The sequence below is a fragment of the Periplaneta americana genome, chromosome 1 (genome assembly GCF_040183065.1).
Source record: "Periplaneta americana isolate PAMFEO1 chromosome 1, P.americana_PAMFEO1_priV1, whole genome shotgun sequence".
Lineage (NCBI taxonomy): Eukaryota > Metazoa > Arthropoda > Insecta > Blattodea > Blattidae > Periplaneta > Periplaneta americana.
The window spans coordinates 72,050,966-72,077,218 of record NC_091117.1 but is presented as its reverse complement, the minus strand read 5'-3'; the positions used below and the strand labels follow the sequence as shown (position 1 = coordinate 72,077,218).

General features: G+C 35.6%; 1 protein-coding gene across 3 annotated transcripts; it reads left to right on the top strand.

Annotated features, from left to right (window-relative positions):
- The first annotated feature begins 3,155 nt into the window (after positions 1-3,155).
- LOC138696671 (uncharacterized) lies at positions 3,156-7,417 on the top strand. Of its 3 annotated transcripts, none has more exons than XM_069821913.1 (4): positions 3,156-3,244; positions 4,300-4,455; positions 4,584-4,661; positions 5,746-7,417. In XM_069821913.1, the coding sequence occupies exons 2-4, from the start codon at positions 4,359-4,361 to the stop codon at positions 5,874-5,876; spliced, it is 306 nt and encodes a 101-aa protein (XP_069678014.1). In that variant the 5' UTR covers positions 3,156-3,244; positions 4,300-4,358; the 3' UTR covers positions 5,877-7,417. The 3 variants fall into 3 exon arrangements, 2 of the variants coding, with proteins under 2 accessions (XP_069678014.1, XP_069678005.1); XM_069821904.1 differs by lacking the exon at positions 3,156-3,244 and adding an exon at positions 3,927-4,220; XR_011331439.1 differs by lacking the exons at positions 3,156-3,244; positions 5,746-7,417 and adding an exon at positions 3,927-4,220 and having other exon boundaries at positions 4,584-4,788.
- The last annotated feature ends 18,836 nt before the right edge of the window (positions 7,418-26,253 follow it).

Genomic DNA, 26,253 nt, shown 5'->3' with positions numbered 1-26,253 from the left:
AACCTTCTTGACTAGTAACCGTCTACAGAGTTCAATGAAGATTCCATTGTTGGCACAAACAAGAAAACATCTAATCATTTCACACTACTGCCAATTAGCGTGATATTTATAATGTTGAGATGGTACAGGGACATCATTTTATTTTTACTAACATTTTTAATATTAACCTGGCTATACCTTTAGAGAACCGGAAAACCCGTTCGCTACCTCCTTCCACAACTGGAGTTCGATGATACTGGCGTAAAACACAAACACATCACTTTACTAGGTATAGGAGGGAAGAAAAGTACTTCATCCATTTACGTAAACTAGGAAATATCGCGATTTTGATTCGATAATTTTCATTAGGATTTTTATTTAATCAAAATGCAGTACTTTATTAAGAATGAGTGTTTTTACTCACGAACTGAGCTATCCATGCGAACGTGTTCATTATGTAGTGTATATTATACTGTCTACAGTGCATTAGCGTACAATATAGAGAATAATGAAGTTCAATTGAAAAATAATCATAAAATGGATATTTAAACACATTTTTGAAGATGGTAGCCATTCATTTCGATAGCCTATAGGCTTCAGTTCTTTTGTGCATATTATCGCACTATAGACTATTGCATCTAATTCCAATTACCAGTTTCGTCCTTCGTACTAGTAACTCATGTTGAAATAATTCTGTACCTACTCTATGAAAGAGTACCTTATGTAATGTAAATTCAATCTTCACTTCTGCCCGACCAGCATAGATAAAATTACTCGGACATGCTATCTACTCTCCGTCCAAGTGGTTATGCCGAAGGATCGTAGAAAGGAGGGAAATCACGTGACAGTTAATTACTTAACGAGGCCCTTTTATTTATGTTATTTTAAACAGTTGTATAATATTACGTAAACGTCCAATTCCTAAGAGAAATTAATGTTTTCAGAAAAGAGCTAAGACAGCCCTGCTTTTACAGAGGGCCGTGCAGAAGCAGGTGGGGGAAATCGGGATGTGACGTAGGCAAACGGACAGTACCTGTGCGAAAATATGATTCAATATTAAAAGTACGTTCATCACTGGAAAACGCGAACATATTTCTGGAACGTACTATACTCAGTAACTCAGTGCTGTTTACTATAAGCGGCCTTGATTCTGTCTGGAAAACAGTTGAAACTTCATTAATAGAAGGGGTGGGAGTGAAGTACATTCAAAAAATCAGGTACAATAAAAATTGAAGTAAAAATAAAATGATGTCCCTGTATAATAATGCATTTGAAGAAGTTGTATTTTCGTAAGTCAATTAATATTTTATTGTATTGGAGAACTTCGTTACTTCTAATCGTGTAATAGTCAATTAAATCCCACTCGAGTTTTTAATTTTCTCTAGATAAATCAAAACCTATAGTGAGGCTACTGCTTATAATAAAGGATTGAAAGGAATTTAATTTTTTCCTTTAAATGTGCAGAAATTTGATCCGAACAAATTTAACTTTTCGTTCCACAAAGGAATTTTAAAACGTTACATTCGTCTTGATCAAATTTCTAAACATTTAAAGGATAAAATTGAAATTTTTACTACCTAATATATTTTCATTATTCACTCCCAACTTAAAGTGAATGAGCATATTGGGAATTAAATTAATGGCTTTTCCAAAACACACTATGAAATATTCCATTATTAAATCAATTTTTATCTCGTAAAGGAAGCAAAAAACGAGAAAAACTATAAGAAACATTTTGTTTGAAATATCTCAAAGAATAAACCCTTGAAATTAATGACTTCACTTACGTTTCACCAGTATATATAGAGGACAAACAGTTCAACCCGCCAACACTAACATACTGTATTGCATTACAAAATAAACGAAGATGTAAGACAAGAGCTAAAGGTGGAAAATGTAGTTTAAGGAATAAAGAAGTATCAAGAAAACAGGCTAAATGAAGTAACTAAAAAAATTAATTTAGAAATAAGGATAAAAGGCAAGAGTGAAAAATGCGATTAGAAATATATAAATGCCAGAAAAATTCAATAGAGTTTATTTAATGAAGTAAAGGGAATACCTAACTTTGCACAATAATCATAGACTTCAAGGTATAAAATCTACTGGCCGATCAATGAAATGCTCTTCTTTCAACGTGCAAGCTTACACCTCCGACCGAACAGCAAACAAATGAATTTTCTCGACTCCACCTGCACTGCGAAATGACAAAGTTCCTTTCAATGTGCAGACTTACATCTTCCGCCATTTCTTCTTCGTCCTGTCTCCTGTCCTGTGATCAGTTTGATCACATTCCCCTCCCCTCGCGTATGTGGTACCTAAGAGGTTACGTCCATTTTCAGCTTTTTCCCTTCAATTGTTTGTATACATCTGAAGTTTGTTTAGTGTAATGTTACTGACAGCGATGTATGCAATGGTGGGGAAAAGAAACTGGTCACCCCACTCCTTTATCTCCTGGCTTAGTTTCCTTATGAGTGATGTCTTAAGGTGTCACTTATAAGGTTCAGACTTGTCTTCGGACAGTTGACTAAACATATTTTCTTGTAGCCTATCATGATTTTAATTAATAAACAGTGAATGCCTGCTGGATTGCGACCAGACTGCACGCAACACACCAGTGTCAAAGAAGTTGTCTACTTCTTATGTAGGCGATTGTATATAAACTACACAGATTATAAAACTAACATCATCATGTGTGAGGAAGTTATTAGTTTCTAAGTTACTATGTATTTCAATAAGATTTTAGTATATCTCAATTCACTATTTGCTGGAATTAAATTGTAAAATGTGTTAAAATATGCATCTTAACGTAACTAAAAAACTGAGATGAATTTTATTCAACTGAATTTCTTAACTCCCGCTAATGATTTCCAGCCTTCATAAGTATAAGTTAGCATATTAAAACAAGTATATTATTGTTATTATTGTATTTATCTGCCAGTGTTACCGTAATTTTTATGTACGTGCCTGAATATGTAGGCATGGATAAATATATAATAGGATGCGAAACTGCGGACAGCACGATCTAGAAGCGGTATTCTGAAATAAGGTGATCAGCGCCCGACGTCGTAGGTGGTAAATCATAGAACTACGTGAGGACCAGCGTTCTCCACTGTCCGATACGAAGTAGTCAGAACGTTGGCCGATGACTAGCCAACAGCGTTACGAAGGCAAGATGGATTCGAGGAAGATGCTCAGCGCCTGGATGCAAGACTGTTAATACTGTGGGAGGGAAGCATTTTTTCTATTTTCCTCAGGAACCTATGAGGTAAGCTTTAGTATTATTATTGTGTCTTGTGTAGCCTAAACCTTACACTTGAAAACAATGTACTTTTTGGTGAAGTAGGTTAGACGAGCTGTGCATTGCTTTCTGCTAATTTATTTAGGATTATAGTAGGAGTATAAATTTAGATGGTTCCGAAATTCAATCAAACTGTAACGAAATGTGAAATATTGACGAAAAAGAGCAAGAAGGCTGAAAATGAAACCTCGTAAACCTGAATTGTAGCATTAGGCCACATGGCTGCAAACTAAAGCCACGTGGTTTTTAGTATAAACATCTCACAGTTATGGAAAATAAAATTATGCCTTCTTTGATGTAGTTAGCCATTCTGGAGAAATTCTCAATCATGTGTAGTAATAATAATAATAATAATAATAATAATAATAATAATAATAATAATAATAATAATAATAAGCTTAGGCCTAATATTTAATTTAGTTTGTACCCAATATCTGTTGCTGCTACCAGTTTTCCTATGGTCACTCACCACCTAGTGATGCGCATTAGACATCTCTTAAAATAACACAAATGCAGCAGATAACTTATTATTTTTTTCCCAAATTTTTGCATGATTTCTATTCAATATTTCTTCTACTTTATCTCATTAGTAATTGTAATCCATTGCTTTAGGTGTTGGAAGTGGCTCCGATTTTGTGGGCTATAGAGGACCGGTATCGAGTTGCCGCAGATGCCACACACAGGTTGAGAATCTGCATGGACCACTTCATTGAGTCTGACTATTATAGCTCTTCACAAAAAGTGATACTTAAGCAAACTGCAGTGCCCACTGTTCATGCTAATGGATTAGTGGTGCCATCAAACCCTAAAATCCGGAGCCCACCATCTAGCCCAGTTATGCCTCGAGCGACCTTATCACCGGGGTCTACCCCAACTTTCAGGCATCACAAGACTTTGCGGACGTATGCTAGGAGGGCGAAGATTGATTCTGCAGCTGCTGAAGGTAATTAGTACACTAGCAATGTTTTTATGTCATTCATGTTTAAAATTTCCGATTTCATTACTCTTTTCTTTATTTTCAGGTACGCGTAGTCTCATAGGTTTACAAGCTGCAACTGAGTAGGCTGCAGGCTTGGCAGCTATGCCTCAAACAATTCCTGCTCCTATGAGTACTCCAGCTTCAAAGATTACTGCTTCGACGGCATATGCCGGGATGAATAAAGATGCATGCCAACAAGGTAATTATTCCACTTAGTCAAGTTTATGGATTTCAAGGAATGCCTTAGTTTCTCATCAGCTGTTCTTACATTACATGTTTCAAAATACATAATTAATTATGTTTCGTTTTTTTTTGTGATTATTACAGGGAACAGTATGATTGGTGAACAGCTGAGGGGCTATCAGCAACCATCGCTCCTATTCAATGTGGTTCCCACAGCTGAAGGTAAGCGATACTGTCTTGTGAGCCTGGTAACATGCTAGTAATCATTTAAGTTAATTGCCCCCTGCCATATGTCTGCAGTTTTCATACTTCATTCTTTTACAGTAGCGAATAATAACAAATCCTCTTAACTACAGGGCAGGGTGTTTATCTTGTTATATATTGATCGTCCAGTTCAAAAGTGCGACAACTCCAAAATTGTCATTTTTTACTTATTTATACTACTGAAAGCCCCTTTCGGAGCTCTTTCCAATTCAATATTGAGATAAGTCATATTTACAACCAAAAAGAATAAAAACGAAATAAACTGCTTTAGAAGTAATTATAACTATGGACTTTATTAATTCATTATTACTACATTTCGAAATCTATTAATAATGAACTGGAAGATCGTGATATACTCGTCCTTAATACTGACTCAATTCTAATTGTCGTGGTTATGAACCACAACTCTGTCCCTTTTTAGGGGATTTATTTGAAACTTTCAACTGAAGATATCTCAAAACTTGTTTTTTTGTGTTGTCGCACTTTTGAACCAGACGATCGATATTGCAACTGATATCCTGACAAGTCTCCCTGGCACACGAAGTACACTATCATTCCCTCTTACTGACTTCTCTTTAATATCCCAACACCTCTGCTGATTATCCCTTTCTGTTAGTGTCAGTTGTCCTCTATAGCCCAGCCTATTAGCAAAAAAATATTTTATATTACATTACAACGAACAATTCAGATTAACACAATCAAATTTGTTGCAGCATTAAACTTTTGGATTGTTACTATTACTTAACATTTATATGAGTTATAATTTGTACAGTTAAGAGCAGTTTGAAATGAATGGAGCACAAAGTCTGTTCAATTCTTGCTTCAATTTATCATTTATTTCCTTAGATACTGACATGAATACATCCAAGATGGAACAGTTTCCTTCAGCTTCAGCTACACCTCCTTTTGATGTATTGTCAATTTTGTAGTATGTTATATAGCCTATCCATAGCTTGCATGCCTTTTGTTAGGCCTACATTAACTCAACAAAGCTAAAGGTGTTGTCACGTTTCATTTTTTAAGTTAATTTCGTAATCTTTAGGTCCTGGTGTTGCAAAACGAAAACTTTTCTCGAGTCCTCACTTCTCATCTTCACCCAGGAGCAACAAACTAAAAATGGCAGCTCTGAAAGCAAAGGTGAAGAGACTGGAGAAAAAATTGCAGTGTCTTTAAAGTAGTGTAAATAGCTCATATTGTGTGTAACAAAAAGGTATAATATCATATTGGTGGAAAGTTCATAGCTTTTTTTATTATTTTTTTATATTTTTATTTATTTTTTTTGCCCCAGAAAAAAATGTTTTTAGCAAATGTTAAATATATTGTGTAATTATAGGGAGCAAAGTTACAGTATGTGGTACATGTGTGCGTATGTAAGAGAGATATTTGACTTTGGAAGTTGGGGGTTAACATACCTTCAGTTCACCTAGTAAACTTTTTTGCCCAACATAATGCAAGTAAGTGATGCAGCTCATGTATTTCACTCTGACCCTCAGTACATACAACATTTTGGTATATGTTACCGTTATGTGTATGCCAAACAACAATGTCTAAGAACCTTAGATGTGATCCTAGAAAAGTGTTCTAAAATGTGTTGCAAAATAGTAGATAGTAATATGACAGTTTCAATTATCAAACATTTTTTTTGTAGTATCTGAAATCCGATTAATGTAATATGTATCTAGTCAGCGATGTATGCAACGGAGGGGAGAAAGGAATTGGCCACTCTTACTCATTACCTCCTGCTCTGATTGTCCCATGAGTGTTACTTGTAGGGTCCAAACCTGTTTTTGGACAGTTGACTAACCAATAGTTGATGGGTCCAGGCAGACAAGGGGACAAACCATAAATTTCGATACGTAGGATATCTCATTGGAATGTGAAGAAATATGTTCTGACTAAACTATATGACAACACATTATTCAAATGGTATCATTTACATCTGTAAACGAGCACAGATGGCAGAGCATTCCAAAATATAAATATATAGATGTGGCTTTTTCTCTTATCCGACTGGGCCCCACAATTTCAATTATTCAATTTGTTGTACAGACTTTACCAATGTACTGCACACTAAATATGTAAGTGTACCTGTGTGTATAGGATTACCAGATGTTCTGGATTTCGCTTGACATGTCCTGCATTCTGCCAGGGTTCGTAAAAATCAGAAATTGTCCTGCTTTTCTTTCTTGCCAATTCCCAATGGACAAAAGAGAGTAACTATTGAGTTGGGGTCCATTAGAGGAATTATGTTTGTAAAATCCTTGCTCAAACAAGTCGAGTCACCAGAGAAGTATTAACAATCCGAAAATTAAATAAGGTAAAAGCTAATTTAGAATCCGTATACTTCAATTCTATTCATGATAATAGTTTTGTATCAGTTTTATTGTACAAAGACAAACAAATTACCTAATTATATAACAGAATGTAAAAAGACGTCACGTCAAGTATCAAGTTAGTCTATTATGCCCTGCTTTTATATGGAAAATTCTTTTTCATTTAAAATGACCTGCTTTTAAATTGTTACAACCTGGTAACCCTAGTGCACATGTAGTGTATGTTAAACAGTGATATGATGGACCTTGTCAAAATTGTGTTGTTGAATGTATTGTAAAATAGTATACAGTAATATAGTAATTTCAATTATGTAACTAGTTTTTGCAGACTTAAAGTGCACTATACACTATTACCTAAAGAATAAAATCCCAATTATCTAACCTTGTTTTCTTTTATTTTCTGTCCCTGTTTGGCTGTATTTTAATTAGTTACATTATAAGGTAGTGTAAAATAGACCGTCTCTTCCAACTATTGGCTCCAATAACAATTTTCAGTGAAAGATGATGTGAGGAATAAAAATTTTAAAGTTTTACTTTAAATTGAGGGTTTGGGGCGGGGGGGGGAGGAATATTTACTGCATATAGTTCAACTTTTCGCCGCCAGGCGCGCTGCTAGATACGCGGAGTAATTAGTTATTATTTTCGCTACTTGGGTGCGCTGCTGGATGTACGGAGTAGTTACTCTTTTCGCTACTTGGTGCGCTGCTAGATGTAATAACGCCTCTAACCGCATATAGATGGCAGCACGATCAATTCTACAACAGCGCCTCTAGTATGTGTTACGGGCAACTCAGTGAGTTTCGCATCCTATTATATATTTATCCATGATGTAGGCCTACAGTACATCTTCCCTTGAATGATAAAATAATTACTACGCCATATATCAATTTTATTTTTTTTAATCTCTTGATGACTATTATCAATTATATACTAGTTACTGATTTAATGACAATAATAATAATAATAATAATAATAATAATAATAATGGTAATACTAATAACAATACTGATAGCACTATCAGTAGCAGCAATGATAATAATAATAATAATATGGAGAAACTGATTGAATATTACGTGCTAGTGTAGTATTGAAACGAGCTATGAAACTCCAAGAACTGAAATCACCCATAAATCATCGTCATGAAGAGAAAGATGACATAAATAAAATGTAGGGAAGCCAGCTATCTAATGGCGAACGGTATGGTTTGAAGAGTTTTTTAAAAGGGTAATGATCAAGGTTGCTGTAATAATTTGTCCAGAGCTCTTGTCTAGAGCTCCTTCAGAGGAGCAGCGTAACCCGGAGTGAGACTAGTGGCCAAGAGGCTTGGAGCTCACATATTTAGTTTTGTACAGCCCCCAACCCCTTGCAAGGACGCGTTTTGCGTACCTTATAAAATTTTCCTCCCAATTCTCCTTCGATTTTTCGATTTTTCGAAGTATAAGCAATTTGTATTTATGTTACTGGGAGAGTTCTGTTTTGAGATTTCGATAGTGGGTGAAATACATTAAAGTTTTGAAGTAATAATAATAAGTAATAATAAAAAAAGCTATGAACTTTCCACCAATATGATATTATACCTTTTTGTTACACACAATATGAGCTATTTACACTACTTTAAAGACACTGCAATTTTTTCTCCAGTCTCTTCACCTTGAACACTAAAAATAATGTTGCCTAGAATAAGATGTGGGATATACTGTTCTTTCAGAGAACTATTTCATGAACGAAGCTGTTCCAAATTAAGAGTTTCATAAGAATATGTTTTCAACATCAGTGTCAACTGTTTCATCTCCTTATCTGCTTCGGGAACATGTTTCAAAGCCCTAGAGATGGAGGAAATAATTTAAATACGGATATATTGATATTGCAATATATTGCAAACCTAATTTCGATAAACAATATACAGGGTGATTTCGTTCAAAGTGTACAGACTCCAGGAGAAGATTCCTGAAAGGATAAGGAACAAAAATTGTATAATGAACGTAGGTCGGGGAATGCATGCTTTCCTCACTAGAGAGCGATACTGTTCCCCATGACTGTAACGAGCACTTGTATCGGTAGATTACGTAGACATCCGCTTCAGTAGTAGTGCCGACTAAACCTAACGTGGACGTGTTTGTGTAGGTAGTGCAGCGCTAAGTTACGATGGTCAGATACACCAATCGCGAACAGGCTGACATACGGACAAGCACATGGTAATAGGCGGGCGGCTGCACGTCTATATCGGGAAAAGTACCCCCATCGACAGCACCTGCAACATACAACGTTTGCAAGAAATGTTCGTCGTTTGGGTGAGACAGGCTCGTTTACGGGACTGGATCACTATAAAGGGCGGGTGCCCCAGATACGCACCCCAGCCTTGGAGGAAGATGTGACAAACGCTGTGGAACAAGACCGCCGTATCAGCAACAGGCAGGTGGCTCGCCAATGTGGGGTAAGCCAGACGACCGTGTGGAACATTCTCCATGAGAACTGTGACTACTCTTATCACGTGCAATGAGTGCAGGATTCGTTACCGAGGGACTTTCCTCTGCGATAACGGTTTTGTCGCTGGTTACTTGGATAGGTCACCCGTAATGGGAACTTCCTGTCATCCATCCTATTCACAGATGAGGCCACGTTAACGAGGGGCGGCTTCATCAATCTCCACAACAATCATGTATGGGATATGCAGAATCCCCGTCCTATGATGGAAGCGAACCGTCAGCACCGTTTCAGCCTCAATGTGTGAATAGGGATTATTGCCGACAGTCTCGTTGGACCAATCGTCCTTCCAGGATGCCTCACAGGCGAGACATATCTCAACTTCTTGCGGGTGACCCTTCCTCCCTGCTGGAAGACGTTCCTTGTGCAGTACGAATGGTTATGTGGCTGTTGCATGATGGTGCTCCAGCCCATTTCCGTATTACCGTGCGGAGGCATCTCAACAATATCTTCCCCGGTCCATGGCCTCCTCGGTCACCTGACCTCAACCCGTTAGATTTCTACCTGTGGGGGCATCTCAAAGCAGTCATGTGTGCTGAAACCATCCCGGATGTGCAGACACTGGAACAACACATTCGCGCTGCCTGTAACGCCATGCAGATGCAGCCTGGAATATTTGAACGTGTGCAGCAGTCTCTGCTACGGCACGTACACGCATGCCTTGAGGCCCGTGGGAGTAACTTCGAACACCTCCTCTAACTGTGGCCTCGTACATTGCATTGTAGAATTGTTGAAGGAATAAATAAATAAATACTTATAGCACAGAACCTATGCATTTCCGGACGTATGTTCATTATACAATTTTTGTTTCCTTATCCTTTCAGGAATCATCTTCTGCAGTTTGTACACTTCGAACGAAATCACCCTGTATATTGCAGAAAATATATGGGTATACCGAAACGATTAACGATATATCGCTATTCCCTTAGCAAATTAATAGATACTGATGCAATTCCTTTGCAGGTGTACATTTATTACAATGGAATTTATATAAATAAAATAGCTTATTCCTTATTAGCATTGAAATTAAGATAACAGTCGAAAGATTAAATGTAAAATTGCAACGATAAACAATGCACTTTCAATGCCATAATTATTATGCATTTCCTAATCTAAATCAAAATTATGGTAGAGGTAAGATGAGCTTAAATGATACAGTGGGGAAGTGTTAAGTGAACTCTATATATGCGTCAGTATTTGATATTGAAACATCCATTCATTCATAGTATCCTGCTCAAGAGCAGATCTGCAAACCCAGCATTCTCCAGTTTTTCCTACTTTCTGCCTTCCTCTTTGTCTCCGCATATGATCCATATATCTTAATGTCGTCTATCATCTAATATCTTTTGCTCTTTCCCAAACTCTTCTCCCGTTCACCATTGCTTCTAGTGCATCTTTCTCATCCAGTGACCCACCCAATTCCTTTTCCGCTTTCTGATGAGTTTCAGCATCATTATCTCTTCATTCATTCTTTCCAATACAGCTTCGTTTCTTACTCTGTCTGTCACTTCACCCGCTCCATCCTTCTCCATAATCAAATTCGAAATGCTTCTATTTGCTTCTCTTCACTTCGTAGTAATGTCCATGTTTTGCCCCATAAAATGCTACACTCCACACAAAGCATTTCACTAGTCTCTTAGTTCTTTCTCCAGAGGTCCCGCAGAAGATGCTCTTTTTCTATTAAACGCTTCCTTTTCCACTGCTATTCTCATTTTGACTCCTTGACAGCAGCTCATTTTACTGCTTATAGTACATTCCAAGTATAGCTGTCCACTGACTCTCCTGTCTCATTTTCTTCATATGACCATGGTTTTCGTCTTGTTGGCATTTATCGTCATTCCATATTGCTCACAGCCGTCATTTAGCTCCAGTAGCTTATCCCTTAGTATTATCTAACAACGTCGTATCAGGAAAACAAACTTTTTATTCTTCTTCCTTCTCCTATCACTCCTCCCATGTTCTGAAAACAGTTCTTCACTAAATCCTCCAAGTAGATATTGAACAGGTTAAGTGATAAAGGGCATCCTTATCGTACTCCTCGCCCTATTCTTCTTCCTCCTACTATCACTCCTCCCATGTTCTGAAAACAGTTCTTCACTAAATCCTCCAAGTATATATTGAAAAGGTTAAGTGATAAAGGGCATCCTTGTCGTACTCTTCGCCCTATTTCACTTGCTTCTGACTAAATTTCTTCTCCTTTGACTCGTTGTTTCATTTATAGGTTACTGTAAAGCCTTCTATCTTTCCAATCCACGCCAATTTTCTTTAGGATTCCAATCAGTTTATTACAATCCATGATTCAATTATTCTAATTTTATTTAGGATTCAATCCAGGACACAAATATAATACTCTTTTCTAGATAACAATGTAATCATTTTTAAATGTAAGTAAACAGTATTTGTATTCATTTTAAATGTATATAAACAGTACTTAGAATGTTACAAGTTTTAACAAACTTTACAATTGATTTGATACAATCATTCTATAGTTAAGTTCCCATTGCAAGTTACTGCTATATTCCAACATTCCAAACATCAATGGTGATGATGACGATGGTGGTGGTGGTGGTGGTGGTGGTGGTGACGATGACGATGACGATGGTGGTGGTGGTGGTGGCAATGATGATGATGATGATGATGATAGGGATAGAATTTTTTTGCACTATAATGTATAAGAAAACAATGTTAGTATTAGGTTATGGATAGAAATCGTAGCCGTAAACAAATCTCAAACCAGTATTATATCCTTGTTTCTCTTTCCATTTCAAAACATAGAAATAAAGGTTTTGAAATCAGACGGTTCCTTTTCAGAGTGGCAGTTGCTCCTGCTTTGGAGAACATTAATATGAAACAGTAGCAGATAAACCTCCAGTCTCAATCTCACGTTTGCATACGTTGCATTTTGAATTTGGTACTGCATATTACACAGTTTGAATTCGAATTCCAGACCAGCCAATCAGAGAAAGGCCTTGATTGGATTACATATTTCAAGGTTGCACAATTATTTAACTGCCCACTTTCACTAACGCCATCTCTCAGGGAATTATCGGAGTTAACTAGCGTGGATTTTGTTGTTCATAATAATTCCACAAAACAAATACAAAAAAACGGTAAATTTATGAGAAAACCGATATATTATACGATATTGTGAATCAAAATTTCGATAGCGACATATCGATACATTGAAACAAAAATATCGGTATTTCGTAAAAAACCGACATAAGCTTATCGTTCCCATCTCTACAAAGCCCTTGAATCTTCTTTAAATCAGCTGCTCATTTTATAATGACGACGAAAATCATTTTTCGTAGGTTACTGTTAAGGGTATAGTAAATAAACTACAATTCAAAATGAATCGATTTTAGTAAAAATAGTAAAATAGTTTATTAATAATAACATTAGCCGATATTTTTCGCGGCATATTAATAATTAACACTATCTTAGGGCACCATAAACATACTCTCCATCAATGCACAGCTAATAATTAATATCAGATTTATTAGGGAATTTGATTCGTACAGTTAAATTGCGCGATCCTACTTAGGTTACTGTTGCACGAAGGCCGTGTGGAACATGGATAATAATTAATATGTCTACTTTCGATTGGAGGTCAATGATAGCGCTACAGTGGCATTTGCAGACAGCAAAGAATAGGACAACTATGCAAATCTAGTTTTTTAGGTGAAGCTCCCTGTAAAGCAGATTTGAATAATTTTAAGGGAAAATATTTTTCCGGGGCCGGGTATCGATCCCGGGACCTCTGGTTGAACGTACCAGCGCTCTACCAAGTCACACAGAGATTGTGTGCACTCGTTGTGAGTCTCTGGCGTTTCGTCAGCCCACGCGAGTTGTGTGGATATAAAGGGAAAAGTTGAGACGGTGTCGGGTGGAGTTCCCGGGTAGCTCAGGGGTAGAGCGCTGGTACGTTCAACCAGAGGTCCCGGGATCGATACCCGGCCCCGGAACAATTTTTCCCTTAAAATTATTCAATAGGAAAACTGTTTAGAAATTGAACTGTTTCTCTCTTGGAACCATGAGGATCGTTGGAGCAGTGTAACACTATTCGGAATAGTTGGAACAGCATATTTGACGAAACTATTTCGTATGGAAACAGTTTCAACTGTGAAACAGTTTCAAATAAACTGTTCCAGCTTTTTTTTTACCCATCTCTACCTATAACCATAATTGTACCTATTTTCAAAATGGGGGACAAGACTAACTGTGATAACTTTCAAGGAATAACACTTTTGCTGACGTCGTGTAAAATTTTGTCCAATATTCTTTTCAGAAGAATAACTCCGTACGTAGATGAAATTATTGGGGATCATCAGTGCGGTTTTAGGCGTAATAGATCGACTATTGATCAGATTTAGGTGCTAAGACAAATTTTGAGATGTGTCCTAAAATAAATGGGCCACGGACCTGCACTCACTTCCCCATGACCTCGGTAATTCCTCTAATTTTAATACAGCCAAATTATTTTATATCTACGCCCTCTCTCGTATCTCGTCCTAATTGAGTCACCATAGAGCCAATTGTCTGGTCTCTACATGAGACGATTCATCAGACTCAAGTCTTTATTCAATCGATCCCTTACCTAAGAGCGAATCGGCAAGTCTTTTATATTGAGACAACTCATCCTGCCTAAGGTATTTACGTGGTTTTCCTAGGGCGCTGGGGCAAGTGTCGGGATGAGCCCTAAGAGAAATGGGCCAAGAACCTACATGCCCGTCCCTGTAAAGTTCTCCAATTTCCCATACTTACTTACAAATGGCTTTTAAGGAACCCGAAGGTTCATTGCCGCCCTCACATAAGCCCGCCAGCGGTCCCTATCCTGAGCAAGATTAATCCAGTCTCTATCATCATATCCCACCTCCCTCAAATCCATTTTAATATTATCCTCCCATCTACGTCTCGGCCTCCCTAAAGGTCTTTTTCCCTCCGGTCTCCCAACTAACACTCTATATGCATTTCTGGATTCACCCATACGTGCTACATGCCCTGCCCATCTCAAACGTCTTGATTTAATGTTCCTAACTATGTCAGGTGAAGAATACAATGCGTGCAGTTCTGTGTTGTGTAACTTTCTCCATTCTCCTGTAACTTCATCCCGCTTAGCCCCAAATATTTTCCTTAGCACCTTATTCTCAAACACCCTGAACCTATGTTCCTCTCTCAGAGTGAGAGTCCAAGTTTCACAACCATACAGAAGAACCGGTAATATAACTGTTTTATAAATTCTAACTTTCAGATTTTTGGACAGCAGACTGGATGATAAGAGCTTCTCAACCGAATAATAACAGGCATTTCCCATATTTATTCTGCGTTTAATTTCCTCCCGAGCGTCATTTATATTTGTTACTGTTGCTCCAAGATATTTGCATTTTTCCACCTCTTCGAAGGATAAATCTCCAATTTTTATATTTCCATTTCGTACAATATTCTGGCCACGAGACATAATCATATACTTTGTCTTTTCGGGATTTACTTCCAAACCGATCGCTCTACTTGCTTCAAGTAAAATTTCCGTGTTTTCCCTAATCGTTTGTGTATTTTCTCCTAACATATTCACGTCATCCGCATAGACAAGAAGCTGATGTAACCCGTTCAATTCCAAAGCCTGCATGTTATCCTGAACTTTCCTAATGGCATATTCTAGAGCGAAGTTAAAAAGTAAAGGTGATAGTGCATCTCCCTGCTTTAGCCCGCAGTGAATTGGAAAAGCATCAGACAGAAACTGATCTATACGGACTCTGCTGTATGTTTCACTGAGACACATTTTAATTAATCGAACTAGTTTCTTGGGAATACCAAATTCAATAAGAATATCATATAATACTTCCCTCTTAACCGAGTCATAAGCCTTTTTGAAATCTATAAATAACTGATGTACTGTACCCTTATACTCCCATTTTTTCTCCATTATCTGTCGAATACAAAAAATCTGATCAATAGTCGATCTATTACGCCGAAAACCGCACTGATGATCCCCAATAATTTCATCTACGTACGGAGTTAATCTTCTCAAAAGAATATTGGACAAAATTTTGTACGACGTCAACAAAAGTGATATTCCTCGAAAGTTACCACAGTTGGTTTTGTCCCCCTTTTTAAAAATAGGTACAATTATGGACTCCTTCCATTGTTCTGGTACAATTTCCTTTTCCCAAATAGCAAGTACAAGTTTATAAATTTCGCTATATAATGCACTCCCACCCTCTTGTATTAATTCTGCTGGAATTTGATCGATACCTGGAGACTTGTACTTTTTCAGATTTTCTATCGCAATTTCGACTTCTGAAAGCGTGGGTTCGGGTATAAATGACTCAGCAGTTTGTATTTCAATTTCGTCCCGATCATTTCTATTTGGCCTATGTACATTTAGTAGTTGCGCAAAATAGTTTTTCCATCTGTTTAGGATTGATGGAGAGTCTGAAAGCAAGTCACCATTCTCATCCTTGATCACGTTTACCCTTGGCTGATATCCGTTCTTAAATTCCTTTATACCCTTATATAAATCTCGAATGTTTTTATTCTTACTATTTGTTTCTACCTCATTCAGTTTTTCCTTCAAGTAACCTCTCTTTTTATTCCTAAGTGTACGACTTGCTTCCCGTCTTTCATTGAAATAATTATCTCTCTTCTCCTCAACTGGATCCTGTAAGAATTTCAATTTTGCCTGTTTCCTTCTTTCTACTACCATGCAACAATCTTCATCAAACCACTGTTTCTTTTTCTTAGTTTCATAATAACCTATGCTCTGCTCAGCTGCAATTTTGATACTATCTCTGATATTTTCCCACACGCTATTAACATCTAATTCTTTCTCAACTTCGTCGGAACTTTCTAAAGTGGCAAACCTATTCGAAATTTCGAATAATTTTGCTTAGCTTCCTCGTCATTTAATTTCAAAATATTGAATTTAGTAATATTAACTTGTTGCTCTACTCGCTTGGCTACTGATAATCTTTCTCTTAATTCTCCAATCACCAAATAATGGTCAGAATTACAGTCTGCACCCCTGAAAGTTCGAATATCTACTATACTAGTATGTCTCCGTTTATCTATCAAGATGTGATCTATTTGGTTGTGTGTCAATCCATCTGGAGAAGTCCAAGTATATTTATGTATATCCTTATGGGGGAATGTTGTACTTTTGACAATTAAATTTTTCGATGTGGCAAAGTTGACTAATCTAACTCCATTGTCACTACTAATTGCGTGTAGGCTCTCTTTTCCAATAGTTGGTCTAAAAATATCCTCCCGTCCTACTTTAGCATTGAAATCCCCCAATAAAATTTTCATGTGATATCTAGGGAACTGATCAAAAGTATGTTCCAATTCCTCATAGAAGCTATTCTTTATATGGTCGTCTTTCTCTTCTGTAGGGGCGTGAGCATTTATGACTATGATATCGCACCATCTACCCTTAAGTACTAAATATGATAACCTGTCACTGATAAATTCGACCTTTTTTACTGCTGATTTTATTCTTTTATGAACAAAGAATCCTGTTCCTAATTGGTGATTATTGTTTCCTTCCCCATAATACAACAAGTAATCTCCTATTTGTGATATGCCATTCCCATCTAACCTAACCTCTTGTACTCCTACGAAGTCTATTCTATATCTAGCTAGTTCTTTTGCTACTAATGTTACCCCTCCTGTTCTATAAAGACTAGTTACGTTCCAAGTGCCAAATCTCAAATCCTTATTCCTTTGCTTTGGTCGTGCCAGAGAATCAGTCCTATTCCGAGGCTTATTATAGGGATACGTAACAAGCTGTTTTTTTACGGTGATGGGTTGTTAGCCCTTCGCCCAACCCCCAAGCTGGAGGACCACCCCTTATCGGCTGTCCACGACTGCTTATTCAATATATTCGCAGCTACCCTCCATATCTGGAGGCCGTCTCCTCTATCCGCAACCTGAGGACGCGCCATGCCGTGGTGATAGGGACCCACAATACATGGCCAATTTCCCATAAAAAGACATAAATTATCTGGCTCAGCTTCTATAAAATACCCGTTACATGGGCGAGGTTACTCGTCTCTAGTCGCATTGCGAAAGGAGAGAGAACCTTTCATTCTGCCTATTTACAATTCGCGGCGTCTCTTCCGACGGCTTTCACTTGCCTTAGTCGTCGAACAGCAGACGAATGAGTCTTCTCGACTCCAACTGCACTGCGAAATGGCAAAGTTCCTTTCAACGGGCAGACTTACACCTTCCGCCATTTCTTCTTCGTTCTGTGTTGTGATTAGTTTGATCACATTCCTCTCCCTCGCATATGTGATACCTAAGAGGTTACGTCCATTATCTGTTTTCCCCTTTCAAAATTTTCTAGAGCTCCTTCAGTGGAGCAGCGTAACCCGGAGTGAGACAAGTGGCCAGCAAGCTTGGAGCTCACATATTCAGTTTCTTTCAGCCCCGAACCCTTTGCAAGGACGCTTTGTGCGTACCTTTTAAATTTCTCCTCCCACTTCTATTTCAATTCAATTAAAAATGAAATGCTAGACAGTTAAATTCCATTTACAAGGAAATTGGAGCCGCAAAAGGCTATAACTTAGGGTCGTGCCTTGGTGGTTGTGGTGGTGGTGGTGGTGGTGGTGGTGGTAGTGGTGGTGGTGGTGGTAGTGGTGGTGGTGGTGGTGTAGTGTGCTATTGATGATTACAACAACAATAATAATAAAATAATAATAATAATAGTAATAATAATAATACTACTAATAATAATAATAACACAAAAGTTTGCCTTGGTAGCTAATCGGTATAGCGCTGGCCTTCTGTGCTCGAGGTTTCGGGTTCGATCCCGGCCCAGGTCGATGACAGTTAATCGTGCTTAAATGAGACAGGTTTATGTCACTAGATTTAGTAGCATGTAAAAGAACTCTTCAAGGACAAAAATTCCGGCACACCGGTGATAATGATATAGCCTAACCTCTGCAGTTGCGAGCGTCGTTAAATAAACCACAATTTCTCAATTTTTTAAACAACATAATAGAACTCAAACACATTAACAATATACTGCATGCTGTATTATATTACAAAACAAATCAAATTATAAATAAGATCTAAAAGAGTAAAATGTAATTTGAAAATAAGGAAATACCAGGAAAACTGGCTAAATTACGCGTTGGGAATGAATCACAACAAGAATCCATAAGAAAAGGACACATATCTCGCATTAGAATTTTAAGAGACAAAAGAGGTCGTACATTATGACTCATGTCTTGGAATAATAATAATAATAATAATAATAATAATAATAATAATAATAATAATAATAATAATAATAATAAAGAACTCAAACAGAATAACAATACATGTTGTATCACATTACAAAAAAATGAAATGCGAAATTACAACTTTTCCAGTTGCATTTAAACAACTATCAAATGTTCTTAAGATTAGTCAATTTAATTTCAGAAATTATCAATTGTATTTCAGCTTTGTCAATTCAATTTCAGATAGTATCAATTGTATTTTAGATTTGTCAACCGTATTTCAGATTTTATCAAATATATTTCAGATTCGTCAATTGTATTTCAGATGGTATGAAATGTATTTCAGACAAAGGTAAAATAGGGTTTCAATATTTGGATAACAATAACAATAATAATAAATGTATTTCAGACTTGTCAATTATATTTCAGATGGTATCAAATGTATTTCAGATTTGTCAATTGTATTTCAGATGGTATCAAATGTATTTCAGATTTGTCAATTGTATTTCAGATAGTATCAAATATATTTCAGATTTGTCAATTGTATTTCAGATGGTATGAAATGTATTTCAGACTTGTCAATTATATTTCAGATGGTATCAAATGTATTTCAAATTTGTCAATTGTATTTCAGATGGTATCAAATATATTTCAGATTTGTCAATTGTATTTCAGATGGTATCAAATGTATTTCAGACTTGTCAATTATATTTCAGATGGTATCAAATGTATTTCAAATTTGTCAATTGTATTTCAGATGGTATCAAATGTATTTCAGATTTGTCAATTGTATTTCAGATGGTATCAAATGTATTTCAGATTTGTCGATTGTATTTCAGATGGTATCAAATGTATTTCAGATTTGTCAATTGCATTTCAGATGGTATCAAATGAATTTCAGATTTGTCAATTGTATTTCAGATGGTATCAAATGTATTTCAGATTTGTCAATTGTATTTCAGATGTTATCAAATGTATTTCAGATTTGTCAATTGTATTTCAGATGGTATCAAATGTATTTCAGATTTGTCAATTGTATTTCAGATGGTATCAAATGTATTTCAGAAAATAAGCAATGCATTTAAGATTACATAGTCACTTTTATTTCACAAAATAACAAATGTAGGCCTACTTGAGATTTTAACATATATTTTAAAAAATGGAAAATGGATTTTAAAAATTCTGAAATTTATTGCATTTTAGCGTCCGACAGGCATATTCACCATAGCTAAAGCTGCAGTTTGATGAATTGTACTAGGTTGTACTGCACGAGTACAATCACCAGAAACAATATTATGTGTTGCTTCATCAGTTTTACTCTCTACAGTAGCCTACAACACCAGGAGCTATGACGTCAGGAATTCCAAGATGGGTTTTTACGTATACCTTATTTTATTTCAAGGAGTGCAGTTCGGTGGCTTATTTGAACACCGAACTGCACTCCTTGAAATAAAATAAGGTATACGTCTTCACTTTACACTAAATGATCTCGATTGGATTTCACATTGGAGAATAAAGTGCCAACCGTAACTTCTGAAATAAAAATGATAGTTTCTGAAATACAATTGACAAATCTGAAATACAATTGATGTTTTCTGAAATACAGTTGATACTATCTGAAATTGAATTGACTAATCTGAAATACAAATGATACTATCTGAAATACAACTGACAAATCTGAAATACAATTGATGTTTTTTTTTTATACAAATGATACTATCTGAAATTCAATTGACTAATCTGAAATACGAATGACAAATCTGAAATACAATTGATATTTTCTGAAATACAACTGTAAAAGGTGTAGAGCTAAAACTGTAAATTCAAAATTAGGAAATACCAGGAAAACTGGCTAAATCACGCATTGAGAATGAATCACTTCAAGAATTCCTAAAAAAAAAAAAAAAAAACTCGCATAAGAATCTTAAGACGCGAAAGAGGCCGTACATTATGACTCGTGTCTTGAAATAATAATAATAATAATAATAATAATAATAATAATAATAATAATAATAATAATAATAGCCTATACATTAATAATACGCAAATGAAGAAATAAGACAGTAGCTAAAAGTGGAAAATGTAATTTCAACGCAAATATCAGGAAGATTGGTTAAATCACAATGTGAAAGATTTCCAAAGTAATGCCTAAAAAAAAATAAAAATAAAAACCCATTTTCTCATAAACACCTTGCAGACGAAATAGTCATACATAGAATGCAGACCTTGATTTAATTTTTTGGTAATAATAAAATATCACCATCATCATCATCATCGTTACAGAGCACTAGCGACGAGACATTCCTCTTTTGTTTAAAAATTATTGTATCGTCGTGTCAAATGTTATATAGAAGAAGCTATGGCAGAAGATAGTAATAACATTTACTTTTGTTGACGCATCTACTTTGATATCCATATATGTATAGGTTAGTGAGAGTATCGGGCATTTTATTGCTCTACAGATGAAACATCTAAACTCTGCTCCATTTACGTAACTCGTTGCAAAATGCACGGACATTTCAGCACACAACGACAATGTTCGTGGTTCGCGTTTTATATCTCTCGTATAACCCTCAGAAGGTTACGACTTTAAACACACAAAAGTACTGCAAGAAGGTCAAGAATATCATGACTCACCAATGACGGTCGCCAGTATCACAAGTCCAAGGACGAAAGCGGTAGCGATCATGGTGATCAGCTCCATCGTCGCTTCGTGGTCAGCTAGGGCAGATCCATCTTCCGTGCCGTTTGTTGTGGCATCGAACTCAACACCACTGCCTGGCGGTCCCAAGATAGATGGCCAATCAGTCCCGTTGAAAGGAAAGTTTGTGAAGTTCCCTTCTTCCATTGTTAAGTTCGCAGAGTCAGTATCCATTTCAAAGTATCCAGTATGTAGGCCTATCCAATATTCTCCGATGTTAGATGTCTGAATACTATCATTCTCTGCCGTCACAAGTTTTGTACTCGCTGGTACAGACATGTTTACGTTGTTCAAACGCTCCATTTATGTTCTTATTTACGCAGAGTTACTTTCTTAAATAAAATTTTGTTCTTGAATGAAATCTTATGTTTTATCACAAATATTAAACCGATATTGCTTTTAACTATAACCTGTGTCTATAAGCAAACTTAATTCGTAGTCAATTAATTTTGATAATTTTAGAATTACACATGCGAATTACTAGAAAGAAAATTATGTAGAGATTTCGAAGAACACTAACAGTCTTTTAAAGTCATCACATATTTCAGAATTTTTTTATACCCGATTATCCAGTTTTTGCACATTAAAAATCTAACAAAAGATACAAATTAACATCACAAAAATGTTGGCTACATTTTCTATTTTCAAAACTTGTATTTCAGGCAACCTCGTATTATTTGATATACGTCTTTACAATTCCTATTGCTATCCATCACACACACTGTCAGTCTTTTGTTCCCTATTTCCGAATCATTTGTTTAAGACCAGACTTCCCTTGAGAAATACAAGAAGATACCTTCCTCTTCCTGGAACAGAAACTCCACTCTCCAATCTCCATGTCTGTCTTCAACAGACTCTGCTTTCATTCGTCCACAGATACATCCACTTTTCTTCTTCCTTTCAGCGTTATCAGTCTTTGTTCCTCGACGCTATACTAGTCCAAGTGTCTTGGTTCTTTTATTTTCCAGGTGTAATATATAGTCACCATTCTCACTTCGGTAATGGAAAAGCAGAAAAAAAAACTCGAGGCTTAAGAATGAACTATGTAACACTCAAATAATTGATTGGTCTATCATGAAGGAACTTCGTTCCATGCTTACATCTTACGGCAACGAACTGTCACCCACACATAATCGTAAAGACGCCACAACAATACAATAATACACTTAAATTTTTTGTAAAAAATTCATAAGAAAAATTTTACGTAAGTTCCACTACCTTTCACGTCCATCAACATTGAATTAGTTTATAAACAAATAACATCAGCTGAATTTGTGAAAAATTAATTTTCATTAATTTAATTGCCAAAAATATCACGTGATGTTAAAGAATAGCTAATGATTGTTTTTCGTTTATGTACGTCTTGATTCAAAGCACTTAGCAATATCAATATTTTATAAAATGATAATTAAAAAAATTATAGTATCGACACCATTAATTACAATAAAAATATTTATGACACTTAACACTTTAATAGTTTTAGTAGATGTATTTTCGAAGTTTGTTTTTTACATAACTTTTTTTTTTATTTAATACGATTGTCGCAAAACAAAAGGATACCGGAATATCGTTCGTTAAGTCGATTGATAATAAGTTTATGTTTCTTTGTTTTTTTATGAAACTTTTAGAAAGATAAAATAAAGTAATTACACTTCAGCCTGTTATCTACTGGAAATATTTAAACAGCTAATTTAAATGTATTATTTGCGAATTGTATTTTTTCTGGTCACACTGGTAACACTAGCAACAGTAAACGCAAAGGTTGGCATGGGAACTACAACACGAGTAGCAGACGAGTATCTTTCGAGTTCGTAGTGACGCTAAGTGATCCGGGTCTGTCACGATTGGTCCACCGACTGACTGCACGCACGCTACGCGGCACAACAAGTCTTCACTCCTCCCGGGCGTCTAGTACTCCAGACGCTGCGGGCATGCGCCCAACTGCAAGTGCATCGCGTCCCGCGCACGGCCAGGCAACTTAACTCCAGACTCTCTCTTCCTGCGATCATTCCCTGCTTGTTTACGAATGATACGTTTCATGCTTTCGTTGTCCATTCATTTCTTGCCGTTTCATTTTTCCTTTACTTATGATCGGTTGTATAATATCACATTTCTTGACGTCGTACAAAATTTTGTCCTACATTTTTTTTTTTTAGAAAATTAACTCCGTATGTAGAAGAAATTATTGGGGATCATCAATGTGGTTTTAAACGTAACAGTTCGACTATTTCAAAGTATATTACATAATTAAATAAATAAATAATTTATCTATTTATCTATTAATTAATTAATTAACTAATTTACTTATTTATTCATTTATAAATTTATTTATTTATTTTTTATTTATTTATTTTTTATTTATTTCTTTATTTATTTCTTTACGTATTTACTTACTTATTTTATTTATTTATTTATTATTTCTTTATTTATTTCTTTATATATTTACTTATTTACTTACTTATTTTATTTATTTACTTATTAATTTTTATTAATTAATTAATTAATTAATTTAATTATTTATTTGTTTATTTATTATTTTATTAATTTATTAATTTGATTGTTTATTTATTTATTCATTCATTCATTCATTCATTCATTCATTTATTTATTTATTTATTTATTTATTTATTCTGGTAGAGTTAAGGCCATGAGGCCTTCTCTTCCACACTATCAGAGGTAAAATACATAATAAAACAATGACAAAAATACGAAAGTCATACTTAAAAATAGAAATAATTTCCATGCACATTAACAAGCTTACATGGGCCTTAATGAAAAATTAACTAAACATGATACATAATTAAGTTATTTACAATTCATATCCTCATTCTAATTTACGATAGACCTAAATGACAATTTATATACACACATAGAGTAATCTATAAAAAATCGGCTAACACTCACAAATCAATTTCATGTAAAAGTATGTAATTCTTAATTTAAATTGATTAACCGTTCTGCAATCCCTGACATGCCGAGGTAAGGAGTTCCATAGGCGACAAACTGATACTGTGAAAGAGGATGAATAGAAAGAGATACAATGACGAGGAATGGATAATAAGGCCTGATGTTGATTCCGTAACGTTGTAAGATATTCAAAACGAGTTCTCACATATTTTGGAGTAGAAGTGAATAATATTCTAAACAGAAGAGATAACGAATGTGCTATTCTACGTTCCTTTAGGCGGACCCAAGAAAGAACTTCAAAAGATGGCGATATGTGGTGAAATCACTATGGAGAATAAGGGAGCCATGAATTAAACAATAATGGTCCCTTTATCAATAATTGTGATAAATTGATATATGAAATGTATAATTTATCTTTGTTATGTACTCTAAACGTACCGTACATTGGGATCATAATTTAAAGGTAATTTGTAACAAAATAATAGTTAGGATGCGTACTTTCCGGGCTAGAGGACCGTGGTCTGTCGGTGTTACAACCAAACGTTTCGTCCACTACTCCGGTGGACATCTTGAGATGTGAACGAAACGTTTGGTTGTAAAACCTGATAGACCAAGGGCCTCTAGCCCGGAAAATACGCATCCTATCAACGCCGGCCGTGAAAGCCTGCATTCTAAAATAATAGTTTATAATAAGATTGGTAAAAATGTGGTCGTGTACGTTTCGAGACAAAAAGAATCCATAAATGAAAAAGTAAATAAATTGTGCCGTTTAAAAAAACTTAACACCACTCTTTAGTTTATCACCCTAGCAAATGCCATAACAATGTAGGAGTGTGATCCGTTGCTAAGCAAGTGACGTCAGGACAGCGTGACGTAATAAATTATTGATGTTGCTAAGGATCTTAAATAGATGTAGAAATTTTCATATAAAGTGTAAACTTAGAAATAATATAAAATTCTTTGCAATATGTGAATCTAAATGCTGTATAATAGAGAATAATAATAATAATAATAATAATAATAATAATAATAATAATAATAATAATAATAATAATAATAATAATAATAATAATCTTAGTATGCAGGCTTTCACGCCCGGTGTCTAGTTGAAACGGAGCTTTCGGGCTAATATGCCGTGGTCTACTGGTGCTGATGTTCCCAGACGTTTCGTCTACTATTGCGGCAGACATCTTCAGTGGTTAGGTATCCTGTTCCCAGACGTTTCGTCTACTATTGCGGCAGACATCTTCAGTGGTTAGGTATCTTGTTCCCAGACGTTTCGTCTACTACTGCGTCAGACATCTTCAGTGGTTAGGTATCCTGTTCCCAGACGTTTCGTCTACTACTGCGTCAGACATCTTCAGTGGTTAGGTATCCTAACCATTGAAGATATCTGCCGCAGTAATAGACGAAACGTCTGGGAACATCAGCACCAGCAGACCACGGCATCTTAGCCCGAAAGCTCCGATTCAAATAATAATAATAATAATAATAATAATAATAATAATAATAATAATAATAATAATAATAATTTCTCAAAAAGAAAGGAAGACATTTGCCTGACAGATCAGGTCACCATTCAGATCCATATTACAAACATACAAGAATTTAATTTAATTAACATGAAAACTATACTAATTAGAAAACTAGTATTACCAACTATAAAAACTACTATAAAATTATGATACAGTCACATTAATATGTAGAATCCAAAGGAGTATTTAGTATAAGTAGGAGAGTCCTTAAAAATTTGTAGACAAATGTTTTCTATATCATGATGCAGTATTCCTAGAGATTTCAAATAATTTAGTATATTTAAAACAACTTCCCCGAGCACCGAAAAGAAGACACTTTACCTTCCTTGCATGTATAGGTATATTATAACTCTCACTGAAGTGAGGGAT

Bases quoted from the DNA above. Each gene is read 5' to 3' on its own strand.
- LOC138696671 (XM_069821913.1), top strand. From the start codon at position 4,359: ATGCCTCAAACAATTCCTGCTCCTATGAGTACTCCAGCTTCAAAGATT. The intron at 4,456-4,583 runs GTAATTATTCCA...TGATTATTACAG, and splicing joins TAAAGATGCATGCCAACAAG to GGAACAGTATGATTGGTGAA. The intron at 4,662-5,745 runs GTAAGCGATACT...CGTAATCTTTAG, and splicing joins TGTGGTTCCCACAGCTGAAG to GTCCTGGTGTTGCAAAACGA.